The sequence below is a fragment of the Sander vitreus genome, chromosome 6 (genome assembly GCF_031162955.1).
Source record: "Sander vitreus isolate 19-12246 chromosome 6, sanVit1, whole genome shotgun sequence".
Classification (NCBI taxonomy): domain Eukaryota; kingdom Metazoa; phylum Chordata; class Actinopteri; order Perciformes; family Percidae; genus Sander; species Sander vitreus.
The window spans coordinates 12,844,805-12,865,308 of NC_135860.1; the positions used below are offsets into that span (position 1 = coordinate 12,844,805).

Here is a 20,504-nt window from a genome sequence, read left to right on the forward strand (position 1 = left end):
ACCAGCAATAGCCTAACGCATGCCAAGCAATCGGCCCGTTCCAAACAGATTATCACAAATGGCAGATATGTCATTCATTTGAGGAATTACATGGCTCTCAACAGCCCCAGAAAAAATATGCACAAAAACAATGCTAAAATGAACGCCTGGTGACAGTGTAGAGTTGCAGTGTCAATGATGGGGATGCTGCTTCTTCCACTTCACACCAGTATGTAATTTCTCTCTTTCTGCAGCTCAGTGCACATGCAGGCAGGACTTAACTCCCACTGTGACAAGCATGCCATTTATTTTCTTATCACACTTTCCCTAATTCATCATGTCCTGAAAAGGCAATTTACTACACCCAGGACCAAGGACTGTAATCGGCCTAATTAATCTACAGTTAAAGCCTGAAACAAGTGACGTAAGAAAAGTGGGCCCTGATGACCTTAAAGTGAGAATGTCAACATGGCTGAAAGTTTATACCGCATGGTGATTTTCTTTTTATGTACAGATAATCAGTGGCTGAAGAAGTATGTAGATCCTTTAATTAACTTCAAAGTTACTACAATGTAAAAAATACTCTGTCATAAGACATAAGTGTAGTCAGTAAATTCAGCATTTAAAATCTTAAAAACTTAAATGTACTGTTTTCAGATTTGAGAAAACTTCCAAATATTGATGCATCGGCTTGTATTAGTTGGGCTGTATTATTAAAACTGAAGCATCAATAAGTAGCAGTTCTGCTACACACATTTGTAATAATTTTTCAGACTTGTATCTGCTCTTTGTTTTTTTGTGAAATATTGGATAATCTTTACATCTTTAGGCCTAAAACAGTGACATCATCTGGGAAGTTCTTCTAAAGTTTAGAAGGGAAAGTTTAGAATGGAAGTGGAACTGCTAAAGTGGAACTTCTAAACTTCCCAGATGATTCCCAGACGGTCATGTTGCAGTTCCAGTAATGAATGGTTTGAGGGATTCAATTAGTAATTCAGTATTTATATTACAGTTACTTTAACGTAGGTTCAGTAACACTCCGTTACTTTGACTAGTCGTTGGCTTGTTCGCTGTCTTACCGTGAGTTAGATAGTGGGGTCTCTCTGTCTGCCTTGCCTTCAGTTGATAGACGGGTCCGGGATGTGCTAACTTGGCGCAAGAGCCGAGGTGTGGGGAGGCGGTTATCTTTTACCAAAAGAAAAGAAATGCGACTCCCGGTAATTCCAAAGTTGTCTTATACCGATGTTATGTGTTCTTATGTGCTTACTGACGTTAGCCAGGGGTATGACTACTTTCAGGAGTCACCTCATGCTAGTTTAGTTTAAAGTTCAAGGTCTGGCAAAGCGAGACCAAAGTTGATGTAACCCGTCTGGGCACAGTTAAGTAAGTCTGGGCACAGTTAAGTAACGAAAAAATGAAAGTTAAGTAACGAAAAAACTAAGTACAATATTCCCATCTAAAATGTGGTGGAGCACAAGTAGAACATATTGTAAAAGGAAAATATTACAAATGGTAGGCTACTTAAGTGCAGTGCTGGGTTATTCAATTATTTTCCACATCAGCAGATAACACCTGCCAAACAATTTCACCTGATTGGTTTTTGTTTTATAGAGAACAAGTCATTCACATTTTAATCAGTTTTGTTCCAGTTAACATTTTAGTCTACAGTTTGTGCAGGCTGTTGGCGAAATCATTAAATCAGATTAAATTACATTTCAGGGTATGACATACATTCCACTAATGATATAAGGTTAATTTCAGGATATGCATAGCTCAGTGAGCATCACCACTCATCCATGACTGGAAGAGCTGGAGGGGCATCAGGTGTGCCTCCTGCACAGACCTCCCTTTCAATGTGGTGTATTAATCCAATGTGAACACGCAATCCTTGACACAGATCCAACAATTTAGAGGCCAGCCATGTGGCTTCACATCAATACCTCACATCAACAATGCATGTGGGCGAAGGCCTCAACACTTACACAGGCAGCTAGCGAGAGTGATGAATCAAACACTCTGTCACTCGCACACTCTGTAGTGTCTGCATGCAAAGTGGCAGAAAGCTAGCTAGAAATGAAGGCTAAAAATTACACTTCTTTATGGTTTGTGGTGTGAAAGCAGACAAAAAATAGGGGCTGTTAGTGGTGGATACACAGATATACTTCAAAAGCAATAGACAGACAAACAACAGAAAGACAGACAGAAAACATATCAGGTGGCCAGTCAGTCCAGACAGACACGTCATTGCTGCGATCAAAGCTGAGGCAGACACCAAATCCTCCCTTCGTGACATAACTAGATGTTTCAATTTATGTGGATTTATATGGACGTCCATGCTATTGGGTTAATACTGTATTACTAAGAGCTCTATTTCAATTACACAAACAGAGTCACTAGGGCAGTAACACTGTGCAGCCTCTCTCCCTCTCTATCATTCTGTCTCATCTTAGTCCAGGCCATCTGTTACAAATGCAGCTCAAATCTGTGGCATGAGGCTGACATATAAGTTACCTCTATTATAGACTATTACTGACACACACCTCGCAGTAAACTAAAGCCAGTGGGAGATGAGCATGAACAGGTGCAGCTCTTTCCAACGTGCAGCCAGATCCTTTGAAAGTAATTTGCGTGCTGACTGCCGAATCCCTCTTAAGTGTTGGGGACAGGATGTAGGAGCAGGAGCTATGTATAGGCAGATGCACCTATAAGAATACACACTCACACATATGTACAGATGCACACACACATTTAAAGGCAGTTTGAGTCATCAAATTAATGTCAGATTTCTCAAGTCTGCCCACTCTGATCTGACAGAACACTTCAGCTTTTCCAGACAGTTCCTTAGTCTCTCTCTTTATTACTTACTCGCTCACTCACTCCTGCACTTTTTAAGACATGTAATATTTCCATGTACTGTAAGTGTGAGGAGTTAAGAGCAGACACATTCATTGACGAGAATGTGAAGACAAGGGGCACTGATAACAGTACTGGAGAGGGGGCAGGGGTCTCTGGCTGTCACATCCACGAGATCATGAATGACCCGGGGGTGGGTGGGTGGGTGGCGGGGGGTCATCAAATACATAGGCAAAGAGAAAACGGGTTATACAACTTATTATTCATTTGTCTCCTGCTTCATTTCCATATTCTTTTGTTGCAGGAGCTTGATAGGCCCCGGCACGCACCTGGCACCTCCATGCCAACAAAGTCCCATCTGATGTGCTGCCACAGTGGCACACACAAGCATCTGCATACATATGCATACACACAGATGCTTCAGACACAACACACAAAACTAACGCACACAGGGCTGTGTAAGCAGGGGGGTAAGGTGGTAATTATTCAGGGGTTCCCAAGCTGGAGAGTTTATCACTTTCTTGTGATAAATGTGCCCTTTCTTAACGTGCCACAGTTTCACACAATGTCAAAGTGCCCAGTATTCCCAGAGAGCCACATTCTTAGAGAGCTAATACAGAAGCATAGCAAGTGTCAATCCTTCACTTCATGAGCACATGATTGGAGTGCCGTGCAAACTCTCCATCCGGCTATACTCACATAAACACACACACACACACACACACACACACACACACACACACGCAATCATAGCTTTAAAATAAAGTAAAAGTTTAGTTCTTACCTTCCTCAGCTGAATTGGGCTGAAAAAACAGACAGAGAGACAGAAAGACACTCCACATCTCCACTACAGAATGACACTGACAGAAAGAGAGGGAGGGAGAGAGCATGAAAGAAGGAGATAGAGTGAGTTTGTGTGACAGAGCGAGGGAGAGGGGGGTGAGAGAGGGGGTGGAGTCTGTGTGCGCCCTTTATCTGACAGGGAGAGAGAGAGAGAAAGGGAGGATGGGGGGGGTGGATGGATGAGAAAGGAGAAAAATATTTACAGAGCAGCTCATACAATAAGTACACTGCCAACAGAGGAAGTAAACAAAACACTGTTGTCAGAGAGACGAGGAGAGAGAAAGAGAGGAGAGTGGGAGAAAGTTTTTTTTATATATATATATATATTTGAGAAAAACAAAGACAGAGACAAAGCTAGGAAGAGTAAACAAGAGAAAGTGACAAAGGGGAAGGAGGTGGAAAAATTAATAAACAAGTTTGTCTGGTCTCTAAAACAACTGTCTAGACATGTCTAGCGACGTCAGTTCCAGCTCTCCTCCCAACGCCTCGCACAAATTTCAGCAAGGCCGTCTGGCAGACTGTTCCTCAAACTGTGGCATCCCTCACATGTCTGGACACTGTGCTAACTTGCATTTTTCAAGCCGTGGCATGTGAGGGTGCCCAACTTCTTTTTCCTTTTCTTTTCTTGATCTGTCTCAGTTCTACCTTTTATGGAAAATGAATATAATTTAGACACATTTTTGGGTGCACTCCATCGTCCTTCTTCCTAACACCCCCCCCCCCTCCTCCTCTCCCCTCTGTCTCTCAGACACACTCCTCACCACACAGGATTGCTCATCCAGACAATATCTAGACACACACTCATATATACACACACACACAAACCGTGCAAACCATGGATGTATTGATGCAAACACAGAGAGCTGAAAGCCCCTCTGGCTAATGCACACCACTCGCTGGTCAGACTGCAGTACTGCAGCTTGTTGATGGGCTTTCATGCCCCAGTTCACTGCATTGAGTAAGACTTCAGTAGACTCTTGCAGGGAGATGTTGCCTATTGGCTTGACATAGTTAGATGGCCCCATTCCCAGCCAGCCGGGGGCCCTTTACCCAAGGCTCTTTGCTCCAAGAGGTAAAGAGGAAAAAGGATCACGGTCCTCCAGTCATTAAGCGGGGAATTAAAACTTGTTAATCCGTTTTCAGTTTGTTCAGCAAGAACCTATTCCCTGTGCCAGCTTAAATAAAATGTCTGAATGTTTTTTTTAGAGCTAAAACGATTAGTTAAGTAATCAGTTCATCTTTAACTTGTGCTCGATCCATCAACTTAATTAAATCTTTAAGCAAAAATGGCCAAATATCACTGGTTATAGCTTCTCAAATGTGACTATTTTCTGCTTCTCTTAGTCTTCTGTGATAGTAAACTGAATATCTATGGGTTTTGGGCTGTTGGTTTAACAAACAAAAACGTTTTTAAGAGGTTACCATGTGCTCCGGGAACTACTTTTAAAAAATGTAATTGAGAAGAAAATCTGTGTTCTAAGCAATAAGAAAAAGAATTGTTAGTTGCAGCCCTAAGGTTTTGTCTCCTTCCTAAAAAAAATAAAATCAACAACAGTTAATTTGGGATGTGATTTCCCTAAAACTACACTCATAAAACAACAGCAAAGACCTGTAATTTTCGAAGAATGTTTTCTTTAGGGCAGCAATGTTAAAAGTATATTTTCAGGGGAATTCCTCTTTGGGGTAAATATTATCTCGCATCTCTACATGTGTTCTGGTTTGGCTTTTGAAGCAGTGACCCAAGAGGAAACCTGACCTCATAACTCCTACTCACGCACACACACTCTTAAAACGTCATCACAACCACGAGTACATCTTTTTAAACCCAACTGTTCAGCAGCAGCAGCAGCCACAGAGAGAACTGAACTCTGGTTTTCAATCATGGCTTAATGACAGTGTTACTACACTACAGTGCATAACTGCACAGCTGACTGAGGTTTTGCCACGGTGCACAAAAGGAAATGAAGTTGCCACAGTGCGGAAATGAGTATCAGACAAAATACTCTTACACTTTCACTATAGCAATTATACATTAAACATTCCTTGCTTTCTCTCGTAGCATTACAGACAGAAAAAAAAAAGACTGTTAAAGCTCATAATTCAAGTCACACATTCCTTTAAAAGATGTACAACTTTATTTCCTTTCTCAAAGGAAGTGTCACTCATATTATTACAGCAGGAGAAGAGAGGACATGATAGAAAAACAGTAAAGGTCATCTCTTGTGTGACTCTCACGTACACTCAAGCGTTGTCCCTTCTCACTTCTGTTTACTGTTAAGCAACATAGTGGCATTCAACATAGTAACAATGCAAGAAAAACACAGATGAAACAGGATTAAGAGAAACACATAACTAAATACTATACACTTCCTAACACATACAGTATATTTACAGAGAGCCACACACAATATAAACAATCATTAGAAAGTAATCCGACTGCTAAAGTGCAAATGAAATCGCTGCTAAGCTCAGACATTGAGAAATGCTTCCTTATGAGTGTGTGCACATCCAAGAATAAGATGCAACTGTACAAAAATTGACACAAAATGTATAAGCTCTGTGCTGTAATCGTTGATCATGATGCAGTAACTGGAGATTCTACAGTATATACACATGATGTCAGACAATAAGAAACCAAAACATATGATAAGATGTTTTTTGTGCATTAACCACTGAAATAAATACAATTAATTTAGTGTTTCAACATCACTATGCCCCGTTTCTAATACTGTATCTCATTTTGATGTAAGATATGTGTTATTTAATTAGCATTAGACTTGTGAATGTGTTCAATACATCCCTCAAACCCTTTAACGCTGACAAATTTAACACCACATAACACTATTTTCGAGATTGTAAGATATTTTACTTCATGACCTATGATGCAGATGTTGCTGCTACGTACAGATGTCAAGAGAGCTTAAAGTACAGTGATGATAAATGTATTTTTTATGCCACAGTTAGAAGCAGAGTATAACACAAATAGCCACCTGAGTTTTTTGTTGTACTGCTGTAATGCCTACTGTAAACGACTGCACTACTGGCTGTACTCTGCAATGAAATCATAGAACACAAGAGGTTAGGTTGTGTTTTTTAAGAGCAGAAAGTCTACTATATAAGGAGACTTTATTAAGGCCTGACAGTGCTAGACTACACTCCTCATACAAACAATATACTTGATGTAGACAGTACTAATTTGCATAACTGTCCTATTTTTTAATATGCTGACTTCGAACAACACACAAACATCCTCTGCAACAGGATGAAAAGAAATATTTCTTATCTTTTACTTACTTTTACAAGTCTATAGACAGTGCTTTTTTGTACACCTGAAGGGGAGAGGGACTGCTGTAGCACCTCTATGTTCATTCTGTCTACTCAAGACAACATGGCTCCCTCCTCCTGGCAGCAAGGCACATCAGGCAAGCAGACGGGCACAGCAAGTCAGTTTTTTTGGGTCAAACTACGGGCTCTAAAACCGCTTGACCTCAATACATAACCCTCCCCCAAATCCACAACCTTTTAACACTGGGATAGATGAAGACCTGGGACTTAACACTGAACATATGTTGATCCTCTTATATGGCAGTATGCTTGGAGCTGGCAGTGGGGATGTCAACAAATATTAAGTAGGTTACTGGTAATTCAGTTAAGTTTGGCCATGTTTAAAGCAGGATTACAGGGAATTCTGTCAATTATTTTACCATATCTGACTGGGGAATCTTTTAACACTGTATTTAGTTGGCTTTTTCTAAACACCCCACTGCTCTTTCACCATTTGTGTGTTGTGAAATATAACTCCTTACAATATCTATGTGTTTAAAACCTGTTTGTGTCTGTGGTGTACCCTAAGGAAGATTCATCATGGGAACCTTGTCTGTGGGGGACATGGGTGCAGGTTCTTTGCCCTCTGCCAGGCCGGTGACCAAAGCCCCAGGCTCCGTTGAGGATTTCCCTGCACTGGCAGCAAATCCCTGAGAAATGTCATCAAAGGTCCTGCCTCTGGTCTCAGGCACTCGCAGGTAGGTGAAGATGAAGAACAGAATGAGGAGGACCGTAAAGATGATGAAGACGTAAGGACCACAAAGTTCCTAAGAGAATAAGACCGAGGTGTTTGTAATCACGTGAAAAAAACGGATGCTTCTTGTAAATCTGAAGATTTTAGTGAAGTAAATGTCCATACCTCCAGTTTAGGGAAACCTAGCCCCACCAGGAAGTTGGCAGTCCAGTTGGAGAAACCAGAGACGGCCATGGCAGCAGGTCGGGGCCCCTGGGAGAAGAGTTCAGCCACAATGAACCAGGGAATGGGACCTGGACCCATCTCAAAACTGGCAACAAAGCCGAACACAGCCACGATGGCCAGGTAACTCAGAGACGGCGTGGTCTTCTGCTCAGAGAGAGAAAAAAAGAGAATGAGGACAAGATATAATTGAGGAGCAATGGGGACACTTTTATTTTTGTAAGCTCACAGGAATCGAGCAAACATCACTCACCACCAAAACCAGGGAGATCGTCATAATGAGGGCAAAGATAGCCATTCCACCCAGACCAATCAGGTGCAACGTCCTTCGTCCCGCCCGTTCAACCAGGAAGAGCTGGAGTCAAAACAAGAAAACGATTGATTAATAATCCAATAAATGGAAAACGTGCCTTTTATTGAGACACCAAATGTGTAGTCAGACACTTACAGAGACAACAGTAAACACAGTGTTGACAACTCCAGCTCCTATGGTGGCGTAGATGGGTTGAGTAACACCAGCTGTGTCAAATATACCTGTGGAGTAGTAAAACACCTAAAAGGGGAGAAAGATGAAAAGTTACTATTTATTTCAATGAATACAATTAATTTAGTCTTTACATTAAACCTATATTGGTTGATTTTTGGCCACTTGGGGGCAGAGCAACAAGCTTTAAACACAACACTGACATATAAGCACATTTTAACGTGTTAGTAAACAGCTGCTAATTTACACATCCAGCAGACACAGAGCAACATTAGCATTTATTTGGAGCTGTGTTTACATCCATCTTGCGAATGTAAGTCCAATATTCACTCTCTTTAGCTCTGTTTTGGTCTCCATCAACTCCTATAAGGTATCTGTCTCTTTAGCGTCTAAATGCTCCACTATGTTCACCAGCTGGTCACTAACTTTGTCTTTCTGTTGTTGGTGCTGGGTAGGTAGCAGTGATGTAGTCTACGTGATAAGCAGGTATACGGAGTATACCCACTAAGAAAGCTCCAGGATTTCCATATACCCACTTAAAAATGCCCAATGACAGGCAACAACATACTTTCTATTATATTTTTGATATATTTTGAATTGTCATCTGTGTTTTTCTTCTTCGCATAGGCTAAATAAAGGTATTCCCACTGTAAATTGGTGCATAAAAGTGTATCCGAATGCAGGAAATGAAGTCTTTGACACTGAAAATAACCCTTGGGGAGGACACACAGACCCTCCACTATGATATGCCCCCCCCCTCCTCCAAAGGCAGATTCTGGCCCATATATATAGGCCAATATATTTATATACAGTACAGTATACCCACTACAATACATTAGACTACACCACTGGTAGGTAGCATACAGTGGGGGTTTAAAGTTTTTTAGTAAGAGTTTTTAATAGTTTACAATTTAAGTTGTGGAACAGTGGGCTGAACGACCGTAAAATACTTCTAGTTACCGATGTTTTAATTTGATCCATTGTCACAGTGATATAAGACACATTGTTTAGTGTAGCTAGCTGCTAATATCTACTGTGATGGTGAATGAGTCACAGTTCAATCTATGTTGCAGCCTTTAGCCGCAGGTCGCTGCAGCTTTACTGTGATTGTCAGATCAGACGAGGGAACACTAACACATTTAGTCAGCCTGGTGCAATGACCTTATTAACAAAATACTTATCAAATACCACTGTGGTTGTCTCTTTCCATTGACCCTCAGTGTCTTAAATTATTCCACTCAATTTAACATTGCCTGGAGCCAAGAAGCAACTCCTTTTAATGTGCTTGTCAGACACATTCATATAATTTCAGTGAATGCTCCTTTAAAGATTCATGTATGAGATGTTAGACCGACACTTGATAATCATATACCTAACACTGTGCTCCATTACAGGATACGGTGTTTACTCACAGCGTTGATGCCAGACAGCTGCTGAGAGAGCTGGAGGACTATAGCGATGATGATCGGTTGACGGTAGTTTGGGGAGCGGAAGAGTTCGGGGATGGTCACTTTCTTCTCCATGGCCATCTTCATCCCTTCTTCCTTCATCTCCTGAATATCATCGCTCACATCCTCACAGCCACGCAGACGCACCAGCGCTACAGAGAGAAGAAGGGATGGATGAATAGAGAGGAAGTAAGTACATTATTGTGCAAATATGATGTAAAGAAAGGCTGGAAGTGTCTTGGAACACAATGTGATAAAACTTTAAAGTGCTCATATTATGCTCATTTTCAGGTTCATAATTGTATTTAGAGGTTGTACCAGAATATGTTTATGTGGTTTCATTTAAAAAAAAAAAAAAACTCTCTGTTTTAGCTACCGAGTGAGCTTCTCACTTCTGTTCCATCTTCGTTGGGAGTTGCACATGCGCAGTCAGAAGCAGAGTATGAGTATGAGGGCGTGCCATGCTAGCAGCTAGGCGAGCATTATAACATGTGTTACAAAGTGACGAGCGTTCGTCACGGAAGTAAAGGCTGGACTACAATAGAGCTGTTTGGAGCAGTTTGTGAACAGTGTTTTCTGTTGGAGATGGTTAGTCCCTTTGGGGTGGAGTTTGGGCTTTTTCACTTTGTAAACCTATAACATGCACCAAAAAAGATATGTAACACAATAAAGGAAAGGGAAGAAGCCAAACAGCATAATATGAGCACTTTAATAAATCACAGGGCCATGTTTCAATCCACAGATCATTGAAAATTAAAGATTCATTCTAAATTCAGTCTCATTAAAACCTGATGTTGCCATCTTGTTGGCAGAATGTCTCAAAACGTACCTTTCCTTGCCTCCTCCTCCTGGTTGAGGACAATGAGCAGGTAGCGGGGGCTTTCAGGGCAGAAGGGCAGCATGATGCTCTGCACTATGGCGGGCAGGACGGTCAGAGCCAGCAGCACAGGCCACAGAGTGTCTGAGCCAAGCAGAAACTCCAGACCAAAGATCTTAAATACACAGAATACAGGGCATGAAGTACTTATAATCTGTGGTGGAAGAAGTATTCAGATCCTTTACATAAGTAAAAGTACTAATAATAAAAAACAAAGAACACAATTTTACAAGTAAAAGTCCTGCATTGAAAATGCTACTTAGGTAAAAGTATGTAAGTATCATCAGGAAAATGTACTTAAGTATTCAAAGTAAAAATCCTTACATTTTAGAAACCGGAAACGATCATAAGTTCTGTCAATAAACCAAGTGTTTAATCGGCTCATCATTTCCGCTGTACTTGTAAAACATTTTATGAACTACATGTGTTTTGTGTGCATTTGTAAAGTAACTTTCAGATTAATGTAGTGGAGTAAGGAGTACAATATTTTCTTCTGAAATGTAGTGAAGTATAAAGTGGCATGAAAAGGAAAGACTCAAGTAAAGTACAAGTACCTCAAATGTGTACTTAAGTACAGTACTTGAGTAAATGTACTTAGTTACATTCCACCACTGCTTTTAATGGAGATGAGGTTAGCTTCAATTTCATCAAACTAAAACTAGTCGCACAGCTCTTCTCCAGGACACCATGCTTCGTTCACCTCACCAAACATTTTCGTCTGTCTTGCCTTTATAGAGTAGCGTTTAAAGCTGTTTCCAGTTTCCTTATATACAATTCATTGATCGATCATGTAAAAGATAAAATGAGAAAGATGTCCGAAAAGGTGAATAAAGCATTGTGCACTGGAGGTGAGTTGTGCAATGTTTTCATTTTGATGGACATGACATTCTTGAAGCACAGCTGATATCTTTAGTCCACGTTTTTCTGCAGAAGTCCACAGCTTTTGCACAACCTAATACACAAAGCATAGATAATATAATAACAGTAACATAATCACCATATCACAGTATCATACCTGTGCCACCAGGATGCCAATAACTACACCGAGCTGGTGCAGTGTGCCGAAGGCTCCTCGGACAGCAGTGGGAGAGATCTCGCCCACATACATGGGTGTCAGTCCCGTGCACAGACCGCAGAACACTCCGATGATCAACCGGCCGACAATGACCAACTCAAAAGATTTACACACAGCCGAAAGTCCCATCAGACCCCCACCAAGTAGAGCTAGGAAGTTAGATATCAGCATGGACTTACGCCTGGTAAAGAGAGGAGAGTAAGAAGGAAGGACATGCTCAGTGAGTCAGTAAGTGAGTTAAGAGAAAATAAAAAATAAGAAGCTATAAAAGGCACGTATAAATAGTTTGCATAAGGAAATAAGAACTGCACCTTTTTTTTTTTTTTATTTAGCAATAACTATTTTCTCAGTTAAAAATAATGAAAGACTCCAAGGTGACGTCTTCGTATGTCTTTTTTGTCCAACCAACAGTCCAAAAACCAAAGATATTTAATTTGCTATCAGATTTGGCAAAGAAAGTGGTGAACTCTCAAAATGGAAAAGACAAAAACCAGCATATGTTTGACATTTTTGCTTGATAAATGAAACAAATAATCTATTTTCTAAGTTATTACATGACTTATCAAAGGAAATATAAGAACCACAACAGCTATTATCATTAAGTGAACAAATAATCCTAAAAAGGACTTGGTTGATTTACTTTCTGTCATTTTACATCAAACCATTTCCTGCACCACAGTGTTCTCACCTGCCAAATCTGGTGACCATGACTCCGACAGAGAAAGACCCGACCATGCCTCCCACACTGAAGATGGCCACAGCAAAGCTCCACACCATGGTGTTGGTTCCTGAGCTGAATGGCTCCCCGTACCGCTCCATCGACACATTCTGGAAAAACCTACGCAATTTCTGTCAAACCACAGAAAAGAGTGGCGGGATTAGAAGTGGCTGCTTTAAAGTGTTTTAAGTGTTTGTCTAATCTGAATTATGATTAACATAATGTATTTAGGGTCTAACAGATGTGACAAAACTCCTGCTGTATGTGTATTTGGGAGTTTTTGACACATCCACATGGGGGCAGTATAGCTTTTAACATTGCCACCCTGCAATGCTGTGCTCACAAATGAAAAGGGACTTTATGTCGAGAACAATAACTTTAATTTTCAAAAAAACACAGATCCAGAACAACAACTTAAAAGTGTCACAATGATTCACAAATTGGCAATTAAAAGTGTTTTAAGTTATTACAATAGTAATATCAGAAAATGAGAGAAGATGTGGTATTGCAACTATTATTCCCTCTCTCTTAATAATGTAATGTACATTACAAGAATTTATCCAGCAAACACACACACACACACACACACACACACACACACACACACACACACACACACACACACACACACACACACACACACACACACACACACACACACACACCTGCTCTGGTGCATTGATGACCCCGGTGTTGTAGCCAAACTGTAGCGAGCCGATGACTGCTGTTGAAACGCAGTAGAGAAGGTAAAAGGTTACCTTCTTCTTCGGCTGTTGCAAGAGGAAAAGACATGAGAGATATGAAAGATTAAAACAATGAGCAAATGGAGTTTATGTACAATCAACCTCTTTGGTTTGTATGGTGGACATGGCCTGTCCCTGGCTCCACAATGCTTGTGTTGTTTATAGTGACACTGGTAACACGCACACAATAAGCCTTTCTACATCTGCTCTCCCTCCCTTTTTTCAGCTTTCTGCATCAGCAACTCGCAGCACTGCTGTGAAAGCTAGGTGTTACAACACTGCACAGGCTCCATGATTTGCAGCTCTGAGGTATTTCTCAGCTAAGTATACTAAAGGCACCCTGAGAGAATATTGTGAGTGTTTTTTCTCCTGCTGGTTTCAGAATTAAAGTGAGATTAGCTCATAATAACAAGCTAATACACCTGACAATAATCTCTAATATGGCAGGGCATGTTGGGGAGTGAAATTTGCAATATGTAAAAGTATCCTAAGAACTGAACGGAGTAATTAGTTTACATGAAGTTGTGGTTTGAATTTGACTATGTGGAGGCGCCATGGCAAAAATAGAAATCCCCAATCAAAGTTTCACTTTGTCTTAATAACCCACCTAGTAACTTCTTCTCTTTTACATTTACTGTAATACACCCACCAACTTTTCCAGAGTCTAATGGTCCAAATCAGCTCATGAATGAAAGGAAATCCATTTTAATAATCCAGTCCTTTAAGAATCCGCCCGTTTCAACACTAAATGGACAGTGAAACATTCATGATGCATATTTGTAATCAAACTCAAGTCAGAAAACAGACACAAACTATTCATATCACTATCTGCACAGATACAATAACAAAACTCCGCAAATATTATGAAAACGCATGTTCATTCAGTTCAAAGAGTCTTCTTCTCTTGAAACAAACTGTTCTTTCATCTGATCAGCCACCTCCTTTTTCTAATGTACTGTGATTCAACAGAGAACTTCATAATTCAGGTTTTCTTAGCTGCTCCAAGGTCAAGAATGCTCTTTATGTGATTTCCTGTACTTATGTTTGCTTCAGTTTCCCTCTAATGTTCCTTATTGACAACGAAACCATCAAAAATGTGCTTCAAGTACATCATAATTGTGGCTGCTCTTATCAGATGCCTTACCATGACGGGTAAAAATGATACAACACGCAGGAGGAAGTGATGAATTACTTGAGAATATTTCACCACAGTAAGATAGTGATAATCAGTTGTAATCAAGCCTCAGTGTGTTTATCGGGTCATCATGGCCTTGTCTCATTATAAGGACACAACAAGCTGATGTGAACTATATGTGAAGGACATAGTATCTTGACCGTTTTGCACACAGGAAGTGCTGCATGCACGATAAAGTGATAGTGAATGGGAAATACAGACATCCGGTAATAAAACAAATGAATAAATGAAAAATGTAAAAAGAAGTGGTCTAACATTTGAGAATATAATCACATTAACATGTTACTACAAATTAAACTTTTGCATGATGCATGTCTATCTGCATGTTTGGAGGGAGTGTGGTTGCACAGGAATCATTTATCTGTGTTTTATACGTAGGTTACTTGTCAAATCAGCCAAGCATATAATGTTAAAAGTAATACAAATACTGACAACTCAAATTTACTTAGCTTAGCTCAGACAATATGGACGTTGAACATACACTGTTCAATGACAGTTGGGAAACTCTGTCTGCTCGTGAAGAGCATGTGATATGATTGAAAGCTCCAGAACAGCTACTAAATGGATCTTGTAGTGAGATTCTTTTCTTAACTGCTGTTTCCAATGCACTTTAAACCTCAGTTTCTATACTTTACCCTCTTAATGTGGTTACTTCTTTTACATAGGTTTGCTTAATTTTCCCCTCTAATATTAAATAGCAAAAAATAACAAATTACTTAAAACCACATGCAGCACCTGTGTTTCAACAGTGCATCGTCTTTCTCAATATTTAGAAGAACAGCTTTGGATTGACACACCTTTTTTTTTTTGACTCAGCTTCCACATTCATGTGATATTGCAATCTTCGTTCCTGTCTCTCTCTCTCTCTCTCTCTCTCTCTCTCTCTCATTCAAAACTTCTCTCCCACTTGTTTCACAAAATTAGTTTTCTACCTTTATGTTTTTTAACTATACTGCATCGACCCTGTCTTGTGTCTCTTTGTCATAAGCATGGCTTTTTTCAGCAGTTCCATAACACATTTTTTTGCAGTACATCCGAAAGGAAATATATTTACAAAAGGAAGGCATATTTGACTATGATGATTTAGTGCATATATTTTGCACAAGGCTTTTTGGAGTGCATGCAAGTATTTATTGTGGCTTGGTGGGAAGTTACATCAACACACACGATGTGCAACAGCCTTAACTGCATGTTTCAAAAGACAAACCACAGGGAAGACTGACAGCAGGGATATTTTCAGCCACTTTAGATATTCTTTATAATGCCAGAGAGGTAATGCATTCAAATTCAAAGTCCACACTAACACTACATCTCTTGTGTAGCATGTTATCACTAGAAACACAAACTATTCATCTGTCCTATATTTGTGCTGTTGCAAGTTGTTAGTCCTTGCTTTCCCTTTTTCAGGTCTATTTTTGTCATGTTACTATTCCCTTATGCCACCTTTCTAAGGAGCAAGCAAATACAATCTAAGAACTAAAACACACGCAAGTTCTAACTTGCCACCCACCAGTCCAATTTCCTACTCTTTCTCTCTTAGTCTTCTTCTGACTGAGTGCTAGACTCTCACCCCCATCTCCTGCCCTTGCCAGAAAGGAAAAATACAGAATAGCCAACCTGTGACTCGTAAATACCACATTCTTATTCATTACGATGTGTTGGCACTAATCAGGCTCAGAACATAACAAACAATGGCGAAATGGCTGGCACTCTTCCGCAGGGACCACTGGGAAATAAGAGAGACAGCTTAACCTGAGAAGATTAATGTGCAGAAACTGTACAGCACTGTCATCAATGCAGGTTTTAAAAGATGAGTTTTAAAGTAAAAAAAAAACAACAAAAAAACACATGAGCAACTCATGCAGCAATAGAAGTTAGAAACAGTTATATGTACCTTATCGCCCTCCATCCGCTCCATCTCCGCTGCTTGATAGAGGATAGTCAGAAGAAAACTACAGGGACTTTTCAGATCGCAGACTGAAGCTTCTTAGACAGAGCTGCCTCTAATTCCTTACACGCACACACACACACACCTCTGCAAACAGTCAGCAGAGAAAACCTGGAAATAAACAAACAATGTGTGACATTCATTAAATGAGTAAATAATCAATATTTAAAGAATCTGAACAACTATACTATACCAGTAATGATCATAAACCCCAGACCTGATGGACTCAGAGAGACTTTTCTGTACTCACTGAATTCAACAGGAGTCAGTGCCCAAAATGACAGTAAACCCCTCCCTCTGCTTCCTGTATTCACCCTCCTTTTCGGCTCTTTAATTATTAAATCAAATAAGAAAGAAGTGATGTAACCCTTTCTCTTCAAATTAAATTACTGTCGCTTTACTTATTTTTATCAACACAAAGTATAAACCACCGTCTCAATAGACTGCAGAGAACTTAACCCACAGTGTGCGATGGAGCTGCATATGATGCGGTAGCCTACTGATCAACTTTTATTTAGTAAACTACTTTAATTATAATAATGTGATAATAAGAATACAGACAGATAATTCGCCACCTCAAATTAACGTGAACAATTTTTCACATTGACAAACCGCATGAAATAATCGGCATTGTAATAAATTGTTTACCGTTATGTGGGATCTGTGCCAGCTTGTGGGCATCCAGTAAATCAGTCCTGTCCAGATGTGTTTGCTCAGACAAATGTTAATGTTCCCTCCCATCTGTGTGTGTTTTATAGAAAGTGGTACAAGTTCACCAGCACGTTTCATAGCGTCTTTTACTGTTAACGCAATTTCGTTTGCGTCTTGTGTCGTAATATCGGTGGCGGAAGTGCAGATGCATTTCCGCTCAGCTGAAGGGGACGTGCTCGGCCGAGCGTACAGTACGGAGCCGAGATGGAGAACAAACGGTGCCGATGAAAGGAGTCTCTGTGCTGCTGCTGGCCCGTTGGCTGCCCACCGGGGGCGCGAGAACAAAAGGCAATGTCCACCGAGTTCAGATACAAAGCCTGGTCATGCAGAAATCATGAGACCGGCTCAGTGGGTGGCAAACAAACGGGGAGCCCTCCTAATTCTTCATCAACTATGTCACAATCTCCACAGCCTACCTAAATAGTCTGGAATTTGACAAGTTCTCCAGAAAATGGGAGTAATGAGCCATATGTAAATCCACTTGGTGAGCAGGGTGGGTTCCTATTTTATTGTATTTTTAACTTTATTTGTGTACCTGAAGGGCAATTAGGTGTGCAGCAAGTATAAACACATAGCCTACAAGACACATAAATACATACAAGTTCTACACACACTCCAACTGGAACACAACCGTAACAGTACGAGGACAAATAAATACCAGTACAAGGTGCATGGATAGCAGCGTCAAAGTAACCTACATAGGGTAGGAAAAGTGCATATCAGCCTACAAAGTTGACACAACATAATCAACAATGACCATCGTCAACAACAACATCAGCATCCATTACATTACATCACCATGATCTTGGATTTGGGAGACAATTTAGCATTTAACAAATATCCACTGACCCAGCATATCTCCCAGAGAAAACAACTTAAAGATGTAGAAGCCTGTCAGTAGCCTATCATACAATGCTGAAACAGAAGACATTGACCACATATCAAAAATAAAAGTCTGTATCGGTCTGTGAATTTTCTGACCTCTGTGTCCTCAGTGGCAGCTACAGTCCTGATCTGTATTATAAACTATTTTAATGCAGGAATAAATGATGGAGTGATTATGGTCAAAAAGTTTTAACTTGATCTCAACTACCAGCTCACTCTCTTACAGTTGATGGTGGAGGCACCAACACTTAGAGGTTGTTTTCTAGTTTAACATTTAATCACACATGTGATCCTTTAAACTGTATCCTATAGATAACAGTCCAGTTCTAGAAATGATAGACATAAATAGACATATTAATTCCTGAGCAGAATGAGTGGACACCGGATCATTTTTGGCGTTTACATCAAAACTAAATACAGATTGATTATTCATTTACATATTCATGTATGATCAACAAGTAGGGATATTCCAGTATGAGTTTAAAAACAGTATCTGACCTCATGAACAGGATATTAGTCAACCTCACATCCAGGTGACGCCTGTTTGAGCGTTAACTCATCTCTCTCTGTGGCTCATTTTGGAACTGCCGTTACACATTGCATCAAAGTTTAGACTTTCACTTATACGTAACATGAAGAGGAGCCACTATGATGCAGTGTTTCAAGGAGCTATTCAGAGCCCTCAGTCCTAACCAAACCATGACTGAACCTATAGCTTTGACTGTGAATATGAAAACCTAGGTTATATGCTGTACATATTAATAAATGTCATAATACCTTAAAACAACCACACCTCCTTTTGGACAGAGCCACTCACATTACAATACTGATATTTTATTGTTAAACTAAGATTAAACCACATTTTCCTAAGGCCTGCCAGCAGATGTAAGTCATTACTATTGTGCTTGATTCATCAATGAGTTGATACATCAGAACCTGGGGGGAAAAAAAGTGACTGGAAATCTGTTGTAAGAGTAAATCGGTTGGTTGTGTTGAATGTGGGTATCTCCTTCCCTTTCTGTGTGTAGTAATAGTCTTCTGTGCAATCAATTATTTAATTTTCTCTTGAAATACCCAAGAAAAGGAACTAACAGAGAGAGAGAGAGAGAGAGAGAGAGAGAGAGAGAGAGAGATGTGCAAATGTTGCATAAATACTTTTTCATTCTTTTAGAAAATACACCACTGTCCAAGCCTTTCCAACTGGATCCCGTGAGCCGTTTCCAAGGAAACCGATCCCGCAGCATCTCCTCCGGTGACCTGGCCTGAGTGAGCAAATCAAATTATAAGACATCTGCAAACGATATCCTGTAGCCTGAGCTCAAAACATCCGTGTGTGTTAGTTGCCCTGTATGTAAATTCAGGTGGCATAGACTTAATATGAAGTCAACAAGACAAGTAAAGCCTGTTCCTTCCTTTGTTTTGCTTTTGTGGCCTTTATAGTGCACCATTCTTTTAAACTTTTACTTAAAAGCCATTTTATCAGCAAATTTATAACTAAAATTAATATTATATTATAAATTTATAATTATTTTGCTTTAATAATGTTTCAACAGGGAACAACAATATTGGCAAACGCAAGATTGTTCCATAAGATTTTCTGTCTGATAGCTTAAAAGCTAAGGAAAGAAAACCCTTCCTTTCCCACACTGAAACTACAGTATATATTGAATATTCCAACACTTCATTGAACCTTTTCCTATTGGCCTATGGTATATTACATAGAGCAAAATATTCAAACACAGTTGTCAATGTTTTGAAATGGCTGCGTCACTGCATTAAATAGAAAATATTCTAAATGTTTCCATAATTTTCTACACATTTCTCTTTAGTTCAATTTCAGGTATATTTGGTCAATTTGAGGTCATGTGTGGGATTAAACATTATAAACGTATTTATAACGATAATATGGTGGTTCAGGGCATAGACTGTATATAAGTCTATGGTTCATGGTCAACAGAGAGATGGAGCATTGTGACAACAGATTACTGGAGGTGTTACTCGTTTCTATTTGGTACAGCAGTGCCACCTTGTGTTTTTAGAGTTGCCATGATTTTGACACAAATTGACCCCGACATACTCCCACATGACATCCACAGCTCTCTAGCAGTCACTTAGCTTTACGTTTTGAGCAGGCTTTTTATTTTGCCACCACATCTATGGCACAACTATCAGAAACACGTCTTAAGGCTTCAAAGGCTTAAGGAAAAGTTTATCTGGCCTAACAGATCAACAGAGAAGAGCGGAACACACCCTCTCTGGCTTGTCAGGACGTATTGTAGCATAGCTGAGGTGAACAGTTGCCAGTGGAAGAAAGGAAGATTGCACTGAGGACGGAGGCGCCAATACTGTCACTGTAACACAATGCAAGACTGCATGTTTCTTAAGATCCTGAAGGTTAAACCCACCTACAATGGCAGCGTGAAGTAAACAGTGAAATCCTGGTAAAGAGGAGCAAGTTAATTCTTGTCTGACCGATAAAATAATTATACACATTAGAGAGGAAAT

The 20,504-nt window shown here is 39.9% G+C and overlaps 2 protein-coding genes across 2 annotated transcripts in view; both read right to left on the reverse strand.

Moving 5' to 3' along the window:
- ephb6 (eph receptor B6) overlaps nt 1-3,757 on the reverse strand; it is a 42,556-nt gene extending 38,799 nt beyond the window's left edge. The window contains exon 1 of the mRNA XM_078252669.1: nt 3,617-3,757. Coding sequence (XP_078108795.1) covers nt 3,617-3,722 — 106 coding nt within the window. The 5' untranslated portion in view covers nt 3,723-3,757. The remainder of the gene's footprint in view (nt 1-3,616) is intronic.
- Nucleotides 3,758-5,791: 2,034 nt separating this feature from the next.
- Nucleotides 5,792-17,174, reverse strand: slc2a3b (solute carrier family 2 member 3b). Its single transcript, XM_078252708.1, has 11 exons — nt 17,052-17,174; nt 16,350-16,514; nt 13,183-13,287; nt 12,488-12,648; nt 11,740-11,980; nt 10,677-10,839; nt 9,812-9,999; nt 8,364-8,468; nt 8,169-8,270; nt 7,859-8,062; nt 5,792-7,766 (listed from the first exon to the last, which is right to left on the reverse strand). The coding sequence occupies exons 2-11, from the start codon at nt 16,371-16,373 to the stop codon at nt 7,524-7,526; spliced, it is 1,536 nt and encodes a 511-aa protein (XP_078108834.1). The 5' UTR covers nt 16,374-16,514; nt 17,052-17,174; the 3' UTR covers nt 5,792-7,523.
- Nucleotides 17,175-20,504: the final 3,330 nt, after the last annotated feature.